Here is a 21108-nt window from a genome sequence, read left to right as displayed (position 1 = left end):
GCTGCCCACATTTGCTATAAACAAAGTCGTATTACTGGTGTCTGGCATTACTCTCGACGAAGAAATGATAACTGTGAAGATTTGTGGTGAGTTATTACAGCTGAATTTAACTATTGATAGGTTAATTCATAGATGATGATTGCCATAGTTACATGGAAAGACGACTTGCTTTATGTTTTGAGACAAAATTTCTGTTGTTCACTTTGCTTTTCTGAGTTTTCCCGTCAGTTTTAGTAGCATGAATTGTAATACACAAATGGAACAATTTACATTATAATTAGCCAACACTAATAGATATGCTATATACCCCAAAGAAGAAGGAAATAATGAGATTTTTATTAAGAAACATCTGAATCCCATTTTCAATTTTTAGCTACTCCAACAACCACCACAGAAGCTACGACTACTGGAGGTTGGTAACTTTTCTATTTATATTACATATTACGATCATCTGGTGGAAGAGTGAACTAAGCCTAGCAATTAATAATGTATGTTGTGATGTTAAATGGACTATATTGTTGTGTCACTCATTCAAGAAGATATTTCATCATGTATATTGGCCTTGCACGTGAACAGCAATAGTGGTTTGGTTGCAAACATACCCTGCTTGAATGATTTATGCAGTTTTTCAGGTTAGAGTTTGCAGAGCTACCCCCTGATTTAGACATCATATATATTGTACAGTCTAGAGTCTTGTTGAGTATTAGAAGAAGTATTTGGAGAATAACTGATTACTTTACATTTTCCTCTTTAAGCTCCTTCGACAACTACAACAGAGGAAACTACTGAAGAGAGTACAACCACTCTAGGTAATTATCAAATTCAGTCACTGTTCTGTTGAAAGCTTTGAGATGTACTGTCATACCATAACATTAGGGTTAGAGTGACCTCTTTGTTTCCAAATTTGGGGATCTCAACTATCAAATCAACAGAAAAACATCTGACAATGACAAATATTATGCAGACACATTGGTTAATTTGTTTATTTTATGAGTTTGTGGTGTTAGTCAGGGTGAGACTGATGTTGAAAGGAAGTTTATACTTTGTAATGAATTAAAGTGAGATTGTCTCTGGGTGATAGTTGCTACTTAGTAAACATTGCAACTTTTCCTGTGAATATCGGAGGACGACTGATGAAATTGAGCCATCTTAGATAATGAAAACTTGCTAAGTGTATATAACGTAAGTTAGACTGGATGGTTTAGCTGAAGGTAGGGTTACACCATATGATTGTTTCTGTATTTTTTCTGTTAAGACATGATTGAACTATGATGATTGAAATGAAATGATTTTTGAATTTTTGACCCCACAGCTTGCGAAGAAGCAAACATCAAAGTAGTGACCGGCCAGTTGAGTGCTGTAGCTGCTGATGATGCCCAAGAGATAGCCGACTCAGTTTCTGAAACTCTGACAGACGTGGAAGTATACACCTTGAACCTTGGAGAAGGTGGAATTCCGATGACATTGAACCTGAGAGAAGGCATCCCGGAGGGTGTTACCATAAAGGTTGTGGTGGTGCGTTCGGACACTTCTGAGTATGTGCTGATAAAAAATGATGATGGTGAAACTCCTGTAGAATTTGGACAGGCAGACTCGATTACAGAAAAGCTGCCAACATTTGCTATAAACAAAGTCGTATTACTGGTGTCTGGCATTACTCTCGACGAAGAAATGATAACTGTGAAGATTTGTGGTGAGTTATTACATTTGAATTTAACTATTGATAGGTTAATTCATAGATGATTGCCATAGTTACATGGAAAGACGACTTGCTTTATGTTTTGAGACAAAATTTCTGTTGTTCACTTTGCTTTTCTGACTTTTCCCGTCAGTTTTAGCATGAATTGTAATACACAAATGGAACAATTTACATTATAATTAGCCAACACTAATAGATATGCTATATACCCCAAAAAAGAAGGAAATAATGAGATTTTTATTAAGAAACATCTGAATCCCATTTTCAATTTTTAGCTACTCCAACAACCACCACAGAAGCTACGACTACTGGAGGTTGGTAACTTTTCTATTTATATTACATATTACGATCATCTGGTGGAAGAGTGAACTAAGCCTAGCAATTAATAATGTATGTTGTGATGTTAAATGGACTATATTGTTGTGTCACTCATTCAAGAAGATATGTCATCGTCAGACATGTATATTGGCCTTGCACATGAACAGCAATAGTGGTTTGGTTGCAAACATACCCTGCTTGAATGATTTATGCAGTTTTTCAGGTTAGAGTGTGCAGAGCTACCCCCTGATTTAGACATCATATATATTGTACAGTTTTGAGTCTTGTTGAGTTTTAGAAGAAGTTTTTGGAGAATGACTGATTACTTTACATTTTCCTCTTTAAGCTCCCTCGACAACTACAACAGAGGAAACTACTGAAGAGAGTACAACCACTCTAGGTAATTATCAAATTCAGTGACTGTTCTCTTGAAAGCTTTGAGATGTACTGTCATAACATAACCTTAGGGTTAGAGTGACCTCTTTGTTTGCAAATTTGGGGATCTCAACTATCAAATCAACAGAAAAACATCTGACAATGACAAATATTATGCAGACACATTGGTTAATTTGTTTATTTTATGAGTTTGTGGTGTTAGTCAGGGTGAGACTGATGTTGAAAGGAAGTTTATACTTTGTAATGAATTAAAGTGAGATTGTCTCTGGGTGATAGTTGCTACTTAGTAAACATTGCAACTTTTCCTGTGAATATCGGAGGACGACTGATGAAATTGAGCCATCTTAGATAATGAAAACTTGCTAAGGGTATATAACGTAAGTTAGACTGGATGGTTTAGCTGAAGGTAGGGTTACACCATATGATTGTTTCTGTTAATACATGATTGAACTATTGTGATTGAAATGAAATGATTTTTGAATTTTTGACCCCACAGCTTGCGAAGAAGCAAACATCAAAGTAGTGACCGGCCAGTTGAGTGCTGTAGGTGCTGATGATGCCCAAGAGATAGCCGACTCAGTTTCTGAAACTCTGACAGACGTGGAAGTATACACCTTGAACCTTGGAGAAGATGGAATTCCGATGACATTGAACCTGAGAGAAGGCATCCCGGAGGGTGCTACCATAAAGGTTGTGGTGGTGCGTTCGGACACTTCTGAGTATGTGCTGATCAAAAATGATGATGGTGAAACTCCTGTAGAATTTGGACAGGCAGACTCGATTACAGAAAAGCTGCCAACATTTGCTATAAACAAAGTCGTATTACTGGTGTCTGGCATTACTCTCGGCGAAGAAATGATAACTGTGAAGATTTGTGGTGAGTTATTACATCTGAGTTTTAACTAATGATAGTTTAATTCATAGATGATTGCCATAGTTACATGGAAAGACCACTTTCTTTATGTTTTGAGACAATATTTCTGTTGTTCACTTTGCTTTTCTGACTTTTCCCCTCAGTTTTAGTAGCATGAAATGTAATACACAAATGGAACAGTTTACATTATAATCAGTGAACACTAATAGATACGCTATATACCCCAAAGAAGAAGGAAATTATGAGATTTTATTATATAACACCTGAATCCCATTTTAACTTTTAGCAACCACCACAGAAGCTACGACTACTGGAGGTTGGTAACTTTTTCTATTCATATGACATATTACGATCCATATCCACTGCAATTGATTGTGTCAAAGTTTTGGATTTGGTACCAAAGTTTCTTGCAGATTGAACTTGTTGGAAGCAAATGCAGTACTGTTATTATCTTTAATTACAGAAACTTTTATTCTAAGTTTGAAGATTTTGGATGTGAAAGGATGATAATCAATTGAGCAATGTGAAACTGAGGATTTTGGCAGTAGATACATAAGGGGCATAAAATGTGATTGACTGAAGTAGGGAGTGCAATAACACCATAGATGCTGTAGCTGTTGGGAGTATTATGTCATCTAGAAGATGCATTACTATTACAAGATAATGAAAAAGAAGATCTGCCACTGATTCCTATGTTGAAAGGAGGCTTGCTCTGCAGGTACATCTGGTGGAAGAGGGAACTAAGCTTAGCAGTTTATGAGGTTAAATGAACTATATTATTGTGTTACTTATTCAAGAAGATATGTCACATCATGTATATTGGCCTTGCACATGAACAGCAGTAGAGGTTTGTTTGCAAACATACCCCCTGCTTGAATGATTTCTGCAGGTTTTCAGGTTAAAGTTTGCAGAGCTACCCCTGATTTCGACATATATATTGTACAACATAGTAGAGTCTTGTTGAGTATTAAAATAAGTATTTGGAGAATGACTGATTACTTTACATTTTCCTCTTTAAGCTCCCTCGACAACTACAACAGAGGAAACTACTGAAGAGAGTACAACCACTCTAGGTAATTATCAAATTCAGTGACTGTTTTCTTGAAAGCTTTGAGATGTACTGTCATACCATAACCTTAGGGTTAGAGTGACCTCTTTGTTTGCAAATTTGGGGATCTCAACTATCAAATCATCAGAAAAACATCTGAAAATGACAAATATTATGCAGACACATTGGTTAATTTGTTTATTTTATGAGTTTGTGGTGTTAGTCAGGGTGAGACTGATGTTGAAAGGAAGTTTATACTTTGTAATGAATTAAAGTGAGATTGTCTCTGGGTGATAGTTGCTACTTAGTAAACATTGCAACTTTTCCTGTGAATATCGGAGGACGACTGATGAAATTGAGCCATCTTAGATAATGAAAACTTGCTAAGTGTATATAACGTAAGTTAGACTGGATGGTTTAGCTGAAGGTAGGGTTACACCATATGATTGTTTCTGTTAAGACATGATTGAACTATGATGATTGAAATGAAATGATTTTTGAATTTTTGACCCCACAGCTTGCGAAGAAGCAAACATCAAAGTAGTGACCGGCCAGTTGAGTGCTGTAGCTGCTGATGATGCCCAAGAGATAGCCGACTCAGTTTCTGAAACTCTGACAGACGTGGAAGTATACACCTTGAACCTTGGAGAAGGTGGAATTCCGATGACATTGAACCTGAGAGAAGGCATCCCGGAGGGTGCTACCATAAAGGTTGTGGTGGTGCGTTCGGACACTTCTGAGTATGTGCTGATCAAAAATGATGATGGGGAAACTCCTGTAGAATTTGGACAGGCAGACTCGATTACAGAAAAGCTGCCAACATTTGCTATAAACAAAGTCGTATTACTGGTGTCTGGCATTACTCTCGACGAAGAAATGATAACTGTGAAGATTTGTGGTGAGTTATTACATCTGAATTTAACTATTGATAGGTTAATTCATAGATGATTGCCTGGAGAGACGACTTGCTTTATGTTTTGAGACAAAATTTCTGTTGTTCACTTTGCTTTTCTGACTTTTCCCGTCAGTTTTAGTATCATGAATTGTAATACACAAATGGAACAATTTACATTATAATTAGCCAACACTAATAGATATGCTATATACCCCAAAAAAGAAGGAAATAATGAGATTTTTATTAAGAAACATCTGAATCCCATTTTCAATTTTTAGCTACTCCAACAACCACCACAGAAGCTACGACTACTGGAGGTTGGTAACTTTTCTATTTATATTACATATTACGATGATCTGGTGGAAGAGTGAACTAAGCCTAGCAATTAATAATGTATGTTGTGATGTTAAATGGACTATATTGTTGTGTCACTCATTCAAGAAGATATGTCATCATGTATATTGGCCTTGCACATGAACAGCAATAGTGGTTTGGTTGCAAACATACCCTGCTTGAATGATTTATGCAGTTTTTCAGGTTAGAGTTTGCAGAGCTACCCCCTGATTTAGACATCATATATATTGTACAGTTTTGAGTCTTGTTGAGTTTTAGAAGAAGTTTTTGGAGAATGACTGATTACTTTACATTTTCCTCTTTAAGCTCCCTCGACAACTACAACAGAGGAAACTACTGAAGAGAGTACAACCACTCTAGGTAATTATCAAATTCAGTGACTGTTCTCTTGAAAGCTTTGAGATGTACTGTCATACCATAACCTTAGGGTTAGAGTGACCTCTTTGTTTGCAAATTTGGGGATCTCAACTATCAAATCAACAGAAAAACATCTGACAATGACAAATATTATGCAGACACATTGGTTAATTTGTTTATTTTATGAGTTTGTGGTGTTAGTCAGGGTGAGACTGATGTTGAAAGGAAGTTTATACTTTGTAATGAATTAAAGTGAGATTGTCTCTGGGTGATAGTTGCTACTTAGTAAACATTGCAACTTTTCCTGTGAATATCGGAGGACGACTGATGAAATTGAGCCATCTTAGATAATGAAAACTTGCTAAGGGTATATAACGTAAGTTAGACTGGATGGTTTAGCTGAAGGTAGGGTTACACCATATGATTGTTTCTGTTAAGACATGATTGAACTATGATGATTGAAATGAAATGATTTTTGAATTTTTGACCCCACAGATTGCGAAGAAGCAAACATCAAAGTAGTGACCGGCCAGTTGAGTGCTGTAGCTGCTGATGATGCCCAAGAGATAGCCGACTCAGTTTCTGAAACTCTGACAGACGTGGAAGTATACACCTTGAACCTTGGAGAAGATGGAATTCCGATGACATTGAACCTGAGAGAAGGCATCCCGGAGGGTGCTACCATAAAGGTTGTGGTGGTGCGTTCGGACACTTCTGAGTATGTGCTGATCAAAAATGATGATGGTGAAACTCCTGTAGAATTTGGACAGGCAGACTCGATTACAGAAAAGCTGCCAACATTTGCTATAAACAAAGTCGTATTACTGGTGTCTGGCATTACTCTCGACGAAGAAATGATAACTGTGAAGATTTGTGGTGAGTTATTACATCTGAATTTAACTATTGATAGGTTAATTCATAGATGATTGCCTGGAAAGACGACTTGCTTTATGTTTTGAGACAAAATTTCTGTTGTTCACTTTGCTTTTCTGACTTTTCCCGTCAGTTTTAGTAGCATGAATTGTGATACACAAATGGAACAGCTTACATTATAATTAGCCAACACTAATAGATATGCTATATACCTTGAAGAAGAAGGAATAATGAGATTTTTATTAAGTAACACCTGAATCCCATTTTAATATTTAGCTACTCCAACAACCACCACAGAAGCTACGACTACTGGAGGTTGGTAACTTTTCTATTTATATTACATATTACGATGATCTGGTGGAAGAGTGAACTAAGCCTAGCAATTAATAATGTATGTTGTGATGTTAAATGGACTATATTGTTGTGTCACTCATTCAAGAAGATATTTCATCATGTATATTGGCCTTGCACGTGAACAGCAATAGTGGTTTGGTTGCAAACATACCCTGCTTGAATGATTTATGCAGTTTTTCAGGTTAGAGTTTGCAGAGCTACCCCCTGATTTAGACATATATATTGTACAACGTAGAGTCTTGTTGAGAGTTAGAAGAAGTATTTGAAGAATGAATGATTACTTTACATTTTCCTCTTTCAGCTCCCTCGACAACTACAACAGAGGAAACTACTGAAGAGAGTACAACCACTCTAGGTAAATATCAAATTCAGTCACTGTTCTCTTGAAAGCTTTGAGATGTTCTGTCATAACCTTAGGGTTAGAATGACCTCTTTGTTTGCAAATTTGGGGATCTCAACAATCAAATCAACAACAAAACATCTGACAATGACAAATATTATGCAGACACATTGGTTAATTTGTTTATTTTATGAGTATGTGGTTGACATCTTAGTCAGTCATTGTGAGACTGATGTTGAAAGGAAGTTTGTACTTTATTATGAATTAAAGTGAGGTTGTCCCTGGGTTATAGTTGCTACTGAGTAAACATTACAACTTTTCCTGTGGACATACTTCATCTGGGAGGATGACTGATGAAAATTTAACAATCTTAGATGATGTAAACTTGCTAAGTGTATATAATGTAAATTAGATTGGATGATTTAGCTGAAGGTAGGGTTACACCATATGATTGTTTCTGTTAATACATGATTGAACTATTGTGATTGAAATGAAATGATTTTTGAATTTTTGACCCCACAGCTTGCGAAGAAGCAAACATCAAAGTGGTGAGTGACCAGTTGAGTACTGTAGCTGCTGATGATGCCAATGAGATAGCCGCCTCAGTTTCTGAAACTCTGACAGACGTGGAAGTGTACGCCTTGAACCTCGGAGAAGGTGGAATTCCGATGACATTGAACCTGGGACAAGGCATCCCGGAGGGTGCTACCATAAAGGTTGTGGTGGTGCGTTCGGACACTTCTGAGTATGTGCTGATCAAAAATGATGATGGGGAAACTCCTGTAGAATTTGGACAAGCAGACTCGATTACAGAAAAGCTGCCAACATTTGCTATAAACAAAGTCGTATTACTGGTGTCTGGCATTACTCTCGGCGAAGAAATGATAACCGTGAAGATTTGTGGTGAGTTATTACATCTGAATTGTTTCTATTGATAGGTTAATTCATAGATGATTGCCATAGTTACATGGAAAGACGACTTGCTTTATGTTTTGAGACAATATTTCTGTTGTTCACTTTGCTTTTCTGACTTTTCCCGTCAGTTTTAGTAGCATGAATTGTGATACACAAATGGAACAGCTTACATTATAATCAGTGAACATTAATAGATACGCTATATACCCCAAAGAAGAAGGAAATAAATGAGATTTTATTATGTAACACCTGAATCCCATTTTAAATTTTTAGCTACTCCAACAACCACCACAGAAGCTACGACTACTGGAGGTTGGTAACTTTTTCTATTCATATGACATATTACTATCAATGGCCACTGCAATTGATTGTGTCAAAGATTTGGATTTGGTACCAAAGTTTCTTGTGGAATTGAGCTTGTTGGAAGCAAATGCAGTACTGTTATTACCTTTAATAACAAAAACTTTTATTCTAAGTTGAAGATATTGGATTTGAAAGGATGATAATCAATTGAGCAAGCAATGTGAAACTGAGGATTTTGGCAGTAGATACATAAGAGGCATAAAATGTGATTGACTGAAGTAGAGAGTGTAATAACACCATAGATGCTGTAGCTGTTGGGAGTATTATGTCATCTAGAATATGCATTAGTATTACAAGATAATGAAAAAGAAGATTCGCCACTGATTCCTATGTTGAAAGGAGGCTTGCTCTGCAGGTACATCTGGTGGAAGAGGGAACTGAGGGAACTAAGCTTAGCAATTAATGAGGTTAAATGAACTATATTATTGTGTTACTTATTCAAGAAGATATGTCATCATGTATATTGGCCTTGCACATGAACAGCAGTAGAGGTTTGTTTGCAAACATAACCCCTGCTTGAATGATTTCTGCAGGTTTTCAGGTTAAAGTTTGCAGAGCTACCCCCTGATTTCGACATATATATTGTACAACGTAGAGTCTTGTTGAGTGTTAGAAGAAGTATTTGAAGAATGAATGATTACTTTACATTTTCCTCTTTCAGCTCCCTCGACAACTACAACAGAGGAAACAACTGAAGAGAGCACAACCACTCTAGGTAATTATCAAATTCAGTGACTGTTCTCTTGAAAGCTTTGAGATGTTCTGTCATAACCTTAGGGTTAGAGTGACCTCTTTGTTTGCAAATTTGGGTATCTTTGGGGATCTCAACGATCAAATCAACAACAAAACATCTGACAATGACAAATATTATGCAGACACATTGGTTAATTTGTTTATTTAATGAGTATGTGGTTGACATCTTAGTCAGTCATTGTGAGACTGATATTGAAAGGAAGTTTGTACTTTATTATGAATTAAAGTGAGGTTGTCCCTGGGTGATAGTTGCTACTTAGTAAACATTGCAACTTTTCCTGTGGACATACTTCATCTGGGAGGATGACTGATGAAAATTTAACAATCTTAGATGATGTAAACTTGCTAAGTGTATATAATGTAAATTAGACTGGATGATTTAGCTGAAGGTAGGGTTACACCATATGATTGTTTCTGTATTTTGTCTGTTAAGACATGTTTGAACTATGATGATTGAAATGAAATGATTTTTGTGATTTTTGACCCCACAGCTTGCGAAGAAGCAAACATCAAAGTAGTCAGTGACCAGTTGAGTACTGTAGCTGCTGATGATGCAGATGAGATAGCTGCCTCAGTTTCTGAAACTCTGACAGACGTGGAAGTGTACGCCTTGAACCTTGGAGAAGGTGGAATTCCGATGACATTGAACCTGGGACAAGGCATCCCGGAGGGTGCTACCATAAAGGTTGTGGTGGTGCGTTCGGACACTTCTGAGTATGTGCTGATCAAAAATGATGATGGTGAAACTCCTGTAGAATTTGGACAAGCAGACTCGATTACAGAAAAGCTGCCAACATTTGCTATAAACAAAGTCGTATTACTGGTGTCTGGCATTACTCTCGGCGAAGAAATGATAACCGTGAAGATTTGTGGTGAGTTATTACATCTGAATTGTTTCTATTGATAGGTTAATATATAGATGATTGCCATAGTTACATGGAAAGACCACTTTCTTTATGCTTTGAGACAATATTTCTGTTGTTCACTTTGCTTTTCTGACTTTTCCTGTCAGTTTTAGTAGCATGAAATGTAATACACAGATGGAACAGTTTACATTATAATCAGTGAACACTAATAGATACGCTATATACCCCAAAGAAGAAGGAAATAAATGAGATTTTATTATGTAACACCTGAATCCCATTTTAAATTTTTAGCTACTCCAACAACCACCACAGAAGCTACGACTACTGGAGGTTGGTAACTTTTTCTATTCATATGACATATTACTATCATTGTCCACTGCAATTGATTGTGTCAAAGATTTGGATTTGGTCCCAAAGTTTCTTGCGGAATTGAACTTGTTGGAAGCAAATGCAGTACTGTTATTACCTTTAATTACAAAAACTTTTATTCTAAGTTGAAGATATTGGATTTGAAAGGATGATAATCAATTGAGCAAGCAATGTGAAACTGAGGATTTTGGCAGTAGATACATAAGAGGCATAAAATGTGATTGACTGAAGTAGAGAGTGTAATAACACCATAGATGCTGTAGCTGTTGGGAGTATTATGTCATCTAGAAGATGCATTAGTATTACAAGATAATGAAAAAGAAGATTCGCCACTGATTCCTATGTTGAAAGGAGGCTTGCTCTGCAGGTACATCTGGTGGAAGAGGGAACTGAGGGAACTAAGCTTAGCAATTAATGAGGTTAAATGAACTATATTATTGTGTTACTTATTCAAGAAGATATGTCATCATGTATATTGGCCTTGCACATGAACAGCAGTAGAGGTTTGTTTGCAAACATACCCCCTGCTTGAATGATTTCTGCAGGTTTTCAGGTTAAAAATTGCAGAGCTACCCCCTGATTTCGACATATATATTGTACAACGTAGAGTCTTGTTGAGTGTTAGAAGAAGTATTTGAAGAATGAATGATTACTTTACATTTTCCTCTTTCAGCTCCCTCGACAACTACAACAGAGGAAACAACTGAAGAGAGCACAACCACTCTAGGTAATTATCAAATTCAGTGACTGTTCTCTTGAAAGCTTTGAGATGTTCTGTCATAACCTTAGGGTTAGAGTGACCTCTTTGTTTGCAAATTTGGGTATCTTTGGGGATCTCAACGATCAAATCAACAACAAAACATCTGACAATGACAAATATTATGCAGACACATTGGTTAATTTGTTTATTTAATGAGTATGTGGTTGACATCTTAGTCAGTCATTGTGAGACTGATGTTGAAAGGAAGTTTGTACTTTATTATGAATTAAAGTGAGGTTGTCCCTGGGTGATAGTTGCTACTCAGTAAGCATTGCAACTTTTCCTGTGGACATACTTCATCTGGGAGGATGACTGATGAAAATTTAACAATCTTAGATGATATAAACTTGCTAAGTGTATATAATGTAAATTAGACTGGATGATTTAGCTGAAGGTAGGGTTACACCATATGATTGTTTCTGTATTTTGTCTGTTAAGACATGTTTGAACTATGATGATTGAAATGAAATGATTTTTGTGATTTTTGACCCCACAGCTTGCGAAGAAGCAAACATCAAAGTAGTGAGTGACCAGTTGAGTACTGCAGCTGCTGATGATGCCGATGAGATAGCTGCCTCAGTTTCTGAAACTCTGACAGACGTGGAAGTGTACGCCTTGAACCTTGGAGAAGGTGGAATTCCGATGACATTGAACCTGGGACAAGGCATCCCGGAGGGTGCTACCATCAAGGTTGTGGTGGTGCGTTCGGACACTTCTGAGTATGTGCTGATCAAAAATGATGATGGTGAAACTCCTGTAGAATTTGGACAAGCAGACTCGATTACAGAAAAGCTGCCAACATTTGCTATAAACAAAGTCGTATTACTGGTGTCTGGCATTACTCTCGGCGAAGAAATGATAACCGTGAAGATTTGTGGTGAGTTATTACATCTGAATTGTTTCTATTGATAGGTTAATTCATAGATGATTTCCATAGTTACATGGAAAGACCACTTTCTTTATGCTTTGAGACAATATTTCTGTTGTTCACTTTGCTTTTCTGACTTTTCCCGTCAGTTTTAGTAGCATGAAATGTACTACACAGATGGAACAGTTTACATTATAATCAGTGAACACTAATAGATACGCTATATACCCCAAAGAAGAAAGAAGTAATGAGATTTTATTATGTAACCATGAATCCCATTTTTAATTTTTAGCTACTCCAACAACCACCACAGAAGCTACGACTACTGGAGGTTGGTAACTTTTTCTATTCATATGACATATTACGATCCATATCCACTGCAATTGATTGTGTCAAAGAATTGGATTTGGTACCAAAGTTTCTTGTGGAATTGAACTTGTTGGAAGCAAATGCAGTACTGTTATTATCTTTAATTACAGAAACTTTTATTCTAAGTTTGAAGATTTTGGATGTGAAAGGATGATAATCAATTGAGCAATGTGAAACTGAGGATTTTGGCAGTAGATACATAAGGGGCATAAAATGTGATTGACTGAAGTAGGGAGTGCAATAACACCATAGATGCTGTAGCTGTTGGGAGTATTATGTCATCTAGGAGATGCATTAGTATTACAAGATAATGAAAAAGAAGATCTGCCACTGATTCCTATGTTGAAAGGAGGCTTGCTCTGCAGGTATATCTGGTGGAAGAGGGAACTAAGCTTAGCAATTTATGAGGTTAAATGAACTATTTTATTGTGTTACTTATTCAAGAAGATATGTCATCATGTATATTGGCCTTGCACATGAACAGCAGTAGAGGTTTGTTTGCAAACATATCCCCTGCTTGAAAGATTTCTGCAGGTTTTCAGGTTAACATTTGCAGAGCTACCCCCTGATTTAGACATATATATTGTGCAACCTAGAGTCTTGTTGAGTGTTAGAAGAAGTATTTGAAGAATGCTTGATTACTTTACATTTTCCTCTTGAAGCTCCCTCGACAACTACAACAGAGGAAACTACTGAAGAGAGTACAACCACTCTAGGTAATTATCAAATTCAGTCACTGTTCTGTTGAAAGCTTTGAGATGTACTGTCATACCATAACCTTAGGGTTAGAGTGACCTCTTTGTTTGCAAATTTGGGGATCTCAACTATCAAATCAACAGAAAAACATCTGACAATGACAAATATTATGCAGACACATTGGTTAATTTGTTTATTTTATGAGTTTGTGGTGTTAGTCAGGGTGAGACTGATGTTGAAAGGAAGTTTATACTTTGTAATGAATTAAAGTGAGATTGTCTCTGGGTGATAGTTGCTACTTAGTAAACATTGCAACTTTTCCTGTGAATATCGGAGGACGACTGATGAAATTGAGCCATCTTAGATAATAAAAACTTGCTAAGTGTATATAACGTACATTAGACTGGATGGTTAAGCTGAAGTAGGGTTACACCATATGATTGTTTCTGTATGTTTTCTGTTAGACATGATTGAACTATGATGATTAAAATGAAATGATTTTTGAATTTTTGACCCCACAGCTTGCGAAGAAGCAAACATCAAAGTAGTGACCGGCCAGTTGAGTGCTGTAGCTGCTGATGATGCCCAAGAGATAGCCGACTCAGTTTCTGAAACTCTGACAGACGTGGAAGTATACACCTTGAACCTTGGAGAAGATGGAATTCCGATGACATTGAACCTGAGAGAAGGCATCCCGGAGGGTGCTACCATAAAGGTTGTGGTGGTGCGTTCGGACACTTCTGAGTATGTGCTGATCAAAAATGATGATGGTGAAACTCCTGTAGAATTTGGACAGGCAGACTCGATCACAGAAAAGCTGCCAACATTTGCTATAAACAAAGTCGTATTACTGGTGTCTGGCATTACTCTCGACGAAGAAATGATAACTGTGAAGATTTGTGGTGAGTTGTTATATCTGAATTTAACTATTGATAGGTTAATTCATATATGATTGCCATAGTTACATGGAAAGACGACTTGCTTTATGTTTTGAGACAAAATTTCTGTTGTTCACTTTGCTTTTCTGACTTTTCCCGTCAGTTTTAGTAGCATGAATTGTAATACACAAATGGAACAATTTACATTATAATTAGCCAACACTAATAGATATGCTATATACCCCAAAGAAGAAGGAAATAATGAGATTTTTATTAAGAAACATCTGAATCCCATTTTCAATTTTTAGCTACTCCAACAACCACCACAGAAGCTACGACTACTGGAGGTTGGTAACTTTTCTATTTATATTACATATTACGATGATCTGGTGGAAGAGTGAACTAAGCCTAGCAATTAATAATGTATGTTGTCATGTTAAATGGACTATATTGTCGTGTCACTCATTCAAGAAGATATGTCATCATGTATATTGGCCTTGCACATGAACAGCAATAGTGGTTTGGTTGCAAACATACCCTGCTTGAATGATTTATGCAGTTTTTCAGGTTAGAGTTTGCAGAGCTACCCCCTGATTTAGACATCATATATATTGTACAGTTTAGAGTCTTGTTGAGTATTAGAAGAAGTTTTTGGAGAATGACTGATTACTTTACATTTTCCTCTTTAAGCTCCCTCGACAACTACAACAGAGGAAACTACTGAAGAGAGTACAACCACTCTAGGTAATTATCAAGTTCAGTCACTGTTCTCTTGAAAGCTTTGAGATGTACTGTCATACCATAACCTTAGGGTTAGAGTGACCTCTTTGTTTCCAAATTTGGGGATCTCAACTATCAAATCAACAGAAAAACATCTGACAATGACAAATATTATGCAGACACATTGGTTAATTTGTTTATTTTATGAGTTTGAAGTGTTAGTCAGGGTGAGACTGATGTTGAAAGGAAGTTTATACTTTGTAATGAATTAAAGTGAGATTGTCTCTGGGTGATAGTTGCTACTTAGTAAACATTGCAACTTTTCCTGTGAATATCGGAGGACGACTGATGAAATTGAGCCATCTTAGATAATAAAAACTTGCTAAGTGTATATAACGTAAATTAGACTGGATGGTTAAGCTGAAGTAGGGTTACACCATATGATTGTTTCTGTATTTTTTCTGTTAGACATGATTGAACTATGATGATTGAAATGAAATGATTTTTGAATTTTTGACCCCACAGCTTGCGAAGAAGCAAACATCAAAGTAGTGACCGGCCAGTTGAGTGCTGTAGCTGCTGATGATGCCCAAGAGATAGCCGACTCAGTTTCTGAAACTCTGACAGACGTGGAAGTATACACCTTGAACCTTGGAGAAGATGGAATTCCGATGACATTGAACCTGAGAGAAGGCATCCCGGAGGGTGCTACCATAAAGGTTGTGGTGGTGCGTTCGGACACTTCTGAGTATGTGCTGATCAAAAATGATGATGGTGAAACTCCTGTAGAATTTGGACAGGCAGACTCGATCACAGAAAAGCTGCCAACATTTGCTATAAACAAAGTTGTATTACTGGTGTCTGGCATTACTCTCGACGAAGAAATGATAACTGTGAAGATTTGTGGTGAGTTGTTATATCTGAATTTAACTATTGATAGGTTAATTCATAGATGATTGCCATAGTTACATGGAAAGACGACTTGCTTTATGTTTTGAGACAAAATTTCTGTTGTTCACTTTGCTTTTCTGACTTTTCCCGTCAGTTTTAGTAGCATGAATTGTAATACACAAATGGAACAATTTACATTATCATTAGCCAACACTAATAGATATGCTATATACCCCAAAGAAGAAGGAAATAATGAGATTTTTATTAAGAAACATCTGAATCCCATTTTCAATTTTTAGCTACTCCAACAACCACCACAGAAGCTACGACTACTGGAGGTTGGTAACTTTTCTATTTATATTACATATTACGATGATCTGGTGGAAGAGTGAACTAAGCCTAGCAATTAATAATGTATGTTGTCATGTTAAATGGACTATATTGTCGTGTCACTCATTCAAGAAGATATGTCATCATGTATATTGGCCTTGCACATGAACAGCAATAGTGGTTTGGTTGCAAACATACCCTGCTTGAATGATTTATGCAGTTTTTCAGGTTAGAGTTTGCAGAGCTACCCCCTGATTTAGACATCATATATATTGTACAGTTTAGAGTCTTGTTGAGTATTAAAAGAAGTTTTTGGAGAATGACTGATTACTTTACATTTTCCTCTTTAAGCTCCCTCGACAACTACAACAGAGGAAACTACTGAAGAGAGTACAACCACTCTAGGTAATTATCAAATTCAGTCACTGTTCTCTTGAAAGCTTTGAGATGTACTGTCATACCATAACCTTAGGGTTAGAGTGACCTCTTTGTTTCCAAATTTGGGGATCTCAACTATCAAATCAACAGAAAATTATCTGACAATGACAAATATTATGCAGACACATTGGTTTATTTGTTTATTTTATGAGTTTGAAGTGTTAGTCAGGGTGAGACTGATGTTGAAAGGAAGTTTATACTTTGTAATGAATTAAAGTGAGATTGTCTCTGGGTGATAGTTGCTACTTAGTAAACATTGCAACTTTTCCTGTGAATATTGGAGGACGACTGATGAAATTGAGCCATCTTAGATAATAAAAACTTGCTAAGTGTGTATAACGTAAATTAGACTGGATGATTTAGCTGAAGGTAGGGTTACACCATATGATTGTTTCTGTATTTTGTCTGTTAAGACATGTTTGAACTATGATGATTGAAATGAAATGATTTTTGTGATTTTTGACGCCAAGCTTGCGAAGAAGCAAACATCAAAGTAGTGAGCGACCAGTTGAGTACTGTAGCTGCTGATGATGCCGATGAGATAGCTGCCTCAGTTTCTGAAACTCTGACAGACGTGGAAGTGTACGCCTTGAACCTTGGAGAAGGTGGAATTCCGATGACATTGAACCTGGGACAAGGCATCCCGGAGGGTGCTACCATAAAGGTTGTGGTGGTGCGTTCGGACACTTCTGAGTATGTGCTGATCAAAAATGATGATGGTGAAACTCCTGTAGAATTTGGACAAGCAGACTCGATTACAGAAAAGCTGCCAGCATTTGCTATAAACAAAGTCGTATTACTGGTGTCTGGCATTACTCTCGGCGAAGAAATGATAACGGTGAAGATTTGTGGTGAGTTATTACATCTGAATTTTTACTATTGATAGGTTAATTCATAGATGATTGCCATAGTTACATGGAAAGACCACTTTCTTTATGCTTTGAGACAATATTTCTGTTGTTCACTTTGCTTTTCTGACTTTTCCTGTCAGTTTTAGTAGCATGAAATGTAATACACAGATGGAACAGTTTACATTATAATCAGTGAACACTAATAGATACGCTATATACCCCAAAGAAGAAGGAAATTATGAGATTTTATTATATAACACCTGAATCCCATTTTAACTTTTAGCAACCACCACAGAAGCTACGACTACTGGAGGTTGGTAACTTTTCTGTTCATATGACATATTACTATCAATGTCCACTGCAATTGATGGGGTCAAAGATTTGGATTTGGTCCCAAAGTTTCTTGCTGAATTGAGCTTGTTGGAAGCAATGCAGTACTGTTATTATCTTGAATTAAACTTTTATTCTAAGTTGAAGATTTTGAATATGAAAGGATGATAATCAATTGAGCAATGTGAAACTGAGGATTTTGGCAGTAGATACATAAGAGGCATAAAATGTGATTGACTGAAGTAGGGAGTGCAATAACACCATAGATGCTGTAGCTGTTGGGAGTATTATGTCATCTAGAAGATGCATTAGTATTACAAGATAATGAAAAAGAAGATTCGCCAGTGATTCCTATGTTGAAAGAAGGCTTGCTCTGCAGGTACATCTGGTGGAAGAGGGAACTGAAGGAACTAAGCTTAGCAATTAATGAGGTTAAATGAACTATATTATTGTGTTACTTATTCAAGAAGATATGTCATCATGTATATTGGCCTTGCACATGAACAGCAGTAGAGGTTTGTTTGCAAACATATCCCCTGCTTGAATGATTTCTGCAGGTTTTCAGGTTAAAGTTTGCAGAGCTACCCCCTGATTTAGACATATATATTGTACAACGTAGAGTCTTGTTGAGTGTTAGAAGAAGTATTTGAAGAATGAATGATTACTTTACATTTTCCTCCTTCAGCTCCCTCGACAACTACAACAGAGGAAACAACTGAAGAGAGCACAACCACTCTAGGTAATTATCAAATTCAGTGACTGTTCTCTTGAAAGCTTTGAGATGTTCTGTCATAACCTTAGGGTTAGAGTGACCTCTTTGTTTGCAAATTTGGGTATCTTTGGGGATCTCAACGATCAAATCAACAACAAAACATCTGACAATGACAAATATTATGCAGACACATTGGTTAATTTGTTTATTTAATGAGTATGTGGTTGACATCTTAGTCAGTCATTGTGAGACTGATGTTGAAAGGAAGTTTGTACTTTATTATGAATTAAAGTGAGGTTGTCCCTGGGTGATAGTTGCTACTTAGTAAACATTGCAACTTTTCCTGTGGACATACTTCATCTGGGAGGATGACTGATGAAAATTTAACAATCTTAGATGATGTAAACTTGCTAAGTGTATATAATGTAAATTAGACTGGATGATTTAGCTGAAGGTAGGGTTACACCATATGATTGTTTCTGTATTTTGTCTGTTAAGACATGTTTGAACTATGATGATTGAAATGAAATGATTTTTGTGATTTTTGACCCCACAGCTTGCGAAGAAGCAAACATCAAAGTAGTGAGTGACCAGTTGAGTACTGTAGCTGCTGATGATGCAGATGAGATAGCTGCCTCAGTTTCTGAAACTCTGACAGACGTGGAAGTGTACGCCTTGAACCTTGGAGAAGGTGGAATTCCGATGACATTGAACCTGGGACAAGGCATCCCGGAGGGTGCTACCATAAAGGTTGTGGTGGTGCGTTCGGACACTTCTGAGTATGTGCTGATCAAAAATGATGATGGTGAAACTCCTGTAGAATTTGGACAAGCAGACTCGATTACAGAAAAGCTGCCAACATTTGCTATAAACAAAGTCGTATTACTGGTGTCTGGCATTACTCTCGGCGAAGAAATGATAACCGTGAAGATTTGTGGTGAGTTATTACATCTGAATTGTTTCTATTGATAGGTTAATATATAGATGATTGCCATAGTTACATGGAAAGACCACTTTCTTTATGCTTTGAGACAATATTTCTGTTGTTCACTTTGCTTTTCTGACTTTTCCTGTCAGTTTTAGTAGCATGAAATGTAATACACAGATGGAACAGTTTACATTATAATCAGTGAACACTAATAGATACGCTATATACCCCAAAGAAGAAGGAAATAAATGAGATTTTATTATGTAACACCTGAATCCCATTTTAAATTTTTAGCTACTCCAACAACCACCACAGAAGCTACGACTACTGGAGGTTGGTAACTTTTTCTATTCATATGACATATTACTATCAATGTCCACTGCAATTGATTGTGTCAAAGATTTGGATTTGGTCCCAAAGTTTCTTGCGGAATTGAACTTGTTGGAAGCAAATGCAGTACTGTTATTACCTTTAATTACAAAAACTTTTATTCTAAGTTGAAGATATTGGATTTGAAAGGATGATAATCAATTGAGCAAGCAATGTGAAACTGAGGATTTTGGCAGTAGATACATAAGAGGCATAAAATGTGATTGACTGAAGTAGAGAGTGTAATAACACCATAGATGCTGTAGCTGTTGGGAGTATTATGTCATCTAGAAGATGCATTAGTATTACAAGATAATGAAAAAGAAGATTCGCCACTGATTCCTATGTTGAAAGGAGGCTTGCTCTGCAGGTACATCTGGTGGAAGAGGGAACTGAGGGAACTAAGCTTAGCAATTAATGAGGTTAAATGAACTATATTATTGTGTTACTTATTCAAGAAGATATGTCATCATGTATATTGGCCTTGCACATGAACAGCAGTAGAGGTTTGTTTGCAAACATACCCCCTGCTTGAATGATTTCTGCAGGTTTTCAGGTTAAAAATTGCAGAGCTACCCCCTGATTTAGACATATATATTGTACAACGTAGAGTCTTGTTGAGTGTTAGAAGAAGTATTTGAAGAATGAATGATTACTTTACATTTTCCTCTTTCAGCTCCCTCGACAACTACAACAGAGGAAACAACTGAAGAGAGCACAACCACTCTAGGTAATTATCAAATTCAGTGACTGTTCTCTTGAAAGCTTTGAGATGTTCTGTCATAACCTTAGGGTTAGAGTGACCTCTTTGTTTGCAAATTTGGGTATCTTTGGGGATCTCAACGATCAAATCAACAACAAAACATCTGACAATGACAAATATTATGCAGACACATTGGTTAATTTGTTTATTTAATGAGTATGTGGTTGACATCTTAGTCAGTCATTGTGAGACTGATGTTGAAAGGAAGTTTGTACTTTATTATGAATTAAAGTGAGGTTGTCCCTGGGTGATAGTTGCTACTTAGTAAACATTGCAACTTTTCCTGTGGACATACTTCATCTGGGAGGATGACTGATGAAAATTTAACAATCTTAGATGATGTAAACTTGCTAAGTGTATATAATGTAAATTAGACTGGATGATTTAGCTGAAGGTAGGGTTACACCATATGATTGTTTCTGTATTTTGTC

At 36.6% G+C, this 21108-nt stretch overlaps 2 protein-coding genes across 2 annotated transcripts; both read left to right on the top strand.

Moving 5' to 3' along the window:
- Positions 1 to 1839: 1839 nt before the first annotated feature.
- LOC139959155 (uncharacterized) lies at positions 1840 to 4192 on the top strand. The gene is made up of 3 exons (XM_071956752.1): positions 1840 to 1846; positions 2910 to 3290; positions 3574 to 4192. Exons 1-3 carry the CDS (start codon positions 1840 to 1842, stop codon positions 3609 to 3611), a joined length of 426 nt encoding a protein of 141 aa, XP_071812853.1. The 3' UTR covers positions 3612 to 4192.
- Positions 4193 to 7431: 3239 nt separating this feature from the next.
- Positions 7432 to 17896, top strand: LOC139959154 (uncharacterized). Its single transcript, XM_071956751.1, has 5 exons — positions 7432 to 7523; positions 8031 to 8411; positions 13434 to 13487; positions 17195 to 17575; positions 17859 to 17896. The coding sequence occupies exons 1-5, from the start codon at positions 7442 to 7444 to the stop codon at positions 17894 to 17896; spliced, it is 936 nt and encodes a 311-aa protein (XP_071812852.1). The 5' UTR covers positions 7432 to 7441.
- The last annotated feature ends 3212 nt before the right edge of the window (positions 17897 to 21108 follow it).

Source organism: Apostichopus japonicus, chromosome 18, assembly GCF_037975245.1.
Source record: "Apostichopus japonicus isolate 1M-3 chromosome 18, ASM3797524v1, whole genome shotgun sequence".
Classification (NCBI taxonomy): Eukaryota; Metazoa; Echinodermata; class Holothuroidea; order Aspidochirotida; family Stichopodidae; genus Apostichopus; species Apostichopus japonicus.
The sequence above is the reverse complement of the archived record's forward strand: the minus strand, read 5'-3'. Positions and strand labels throughout refer to the sequence as shown.

Coding starts and splice junctions, on each gene's coding strand:
- LOC139959155 (XM_071956752.1), top strand. Junction 3,291..3,573: donor GATAACTGTGAAGATTTGTG/GTGAGTTATTAC, acceptor TTTAACTTTTAG/CAACCACCACAGAAGCTACG.
- LOC139959154 (XM_071956751.1), top strand. CDS start 7,442: ATGATTACTTTACATTTTCCTCTTTCAGCTCCCTCGACAACTACAACA. Junction 7,524..8,030: donor AGAGAGTACAACCACTCTAG/GTAAATATCAAA, acceptor TTGACCCCACAG/CTTGCGAAGAAGCAAACATC. Junction 17,576..17,858: donor GATAACGGTGAAGATTTGTG/GTGAGTTATTAC, acceptor TTTAACTTTTAG/CAACCACCACAGAAGCTACG.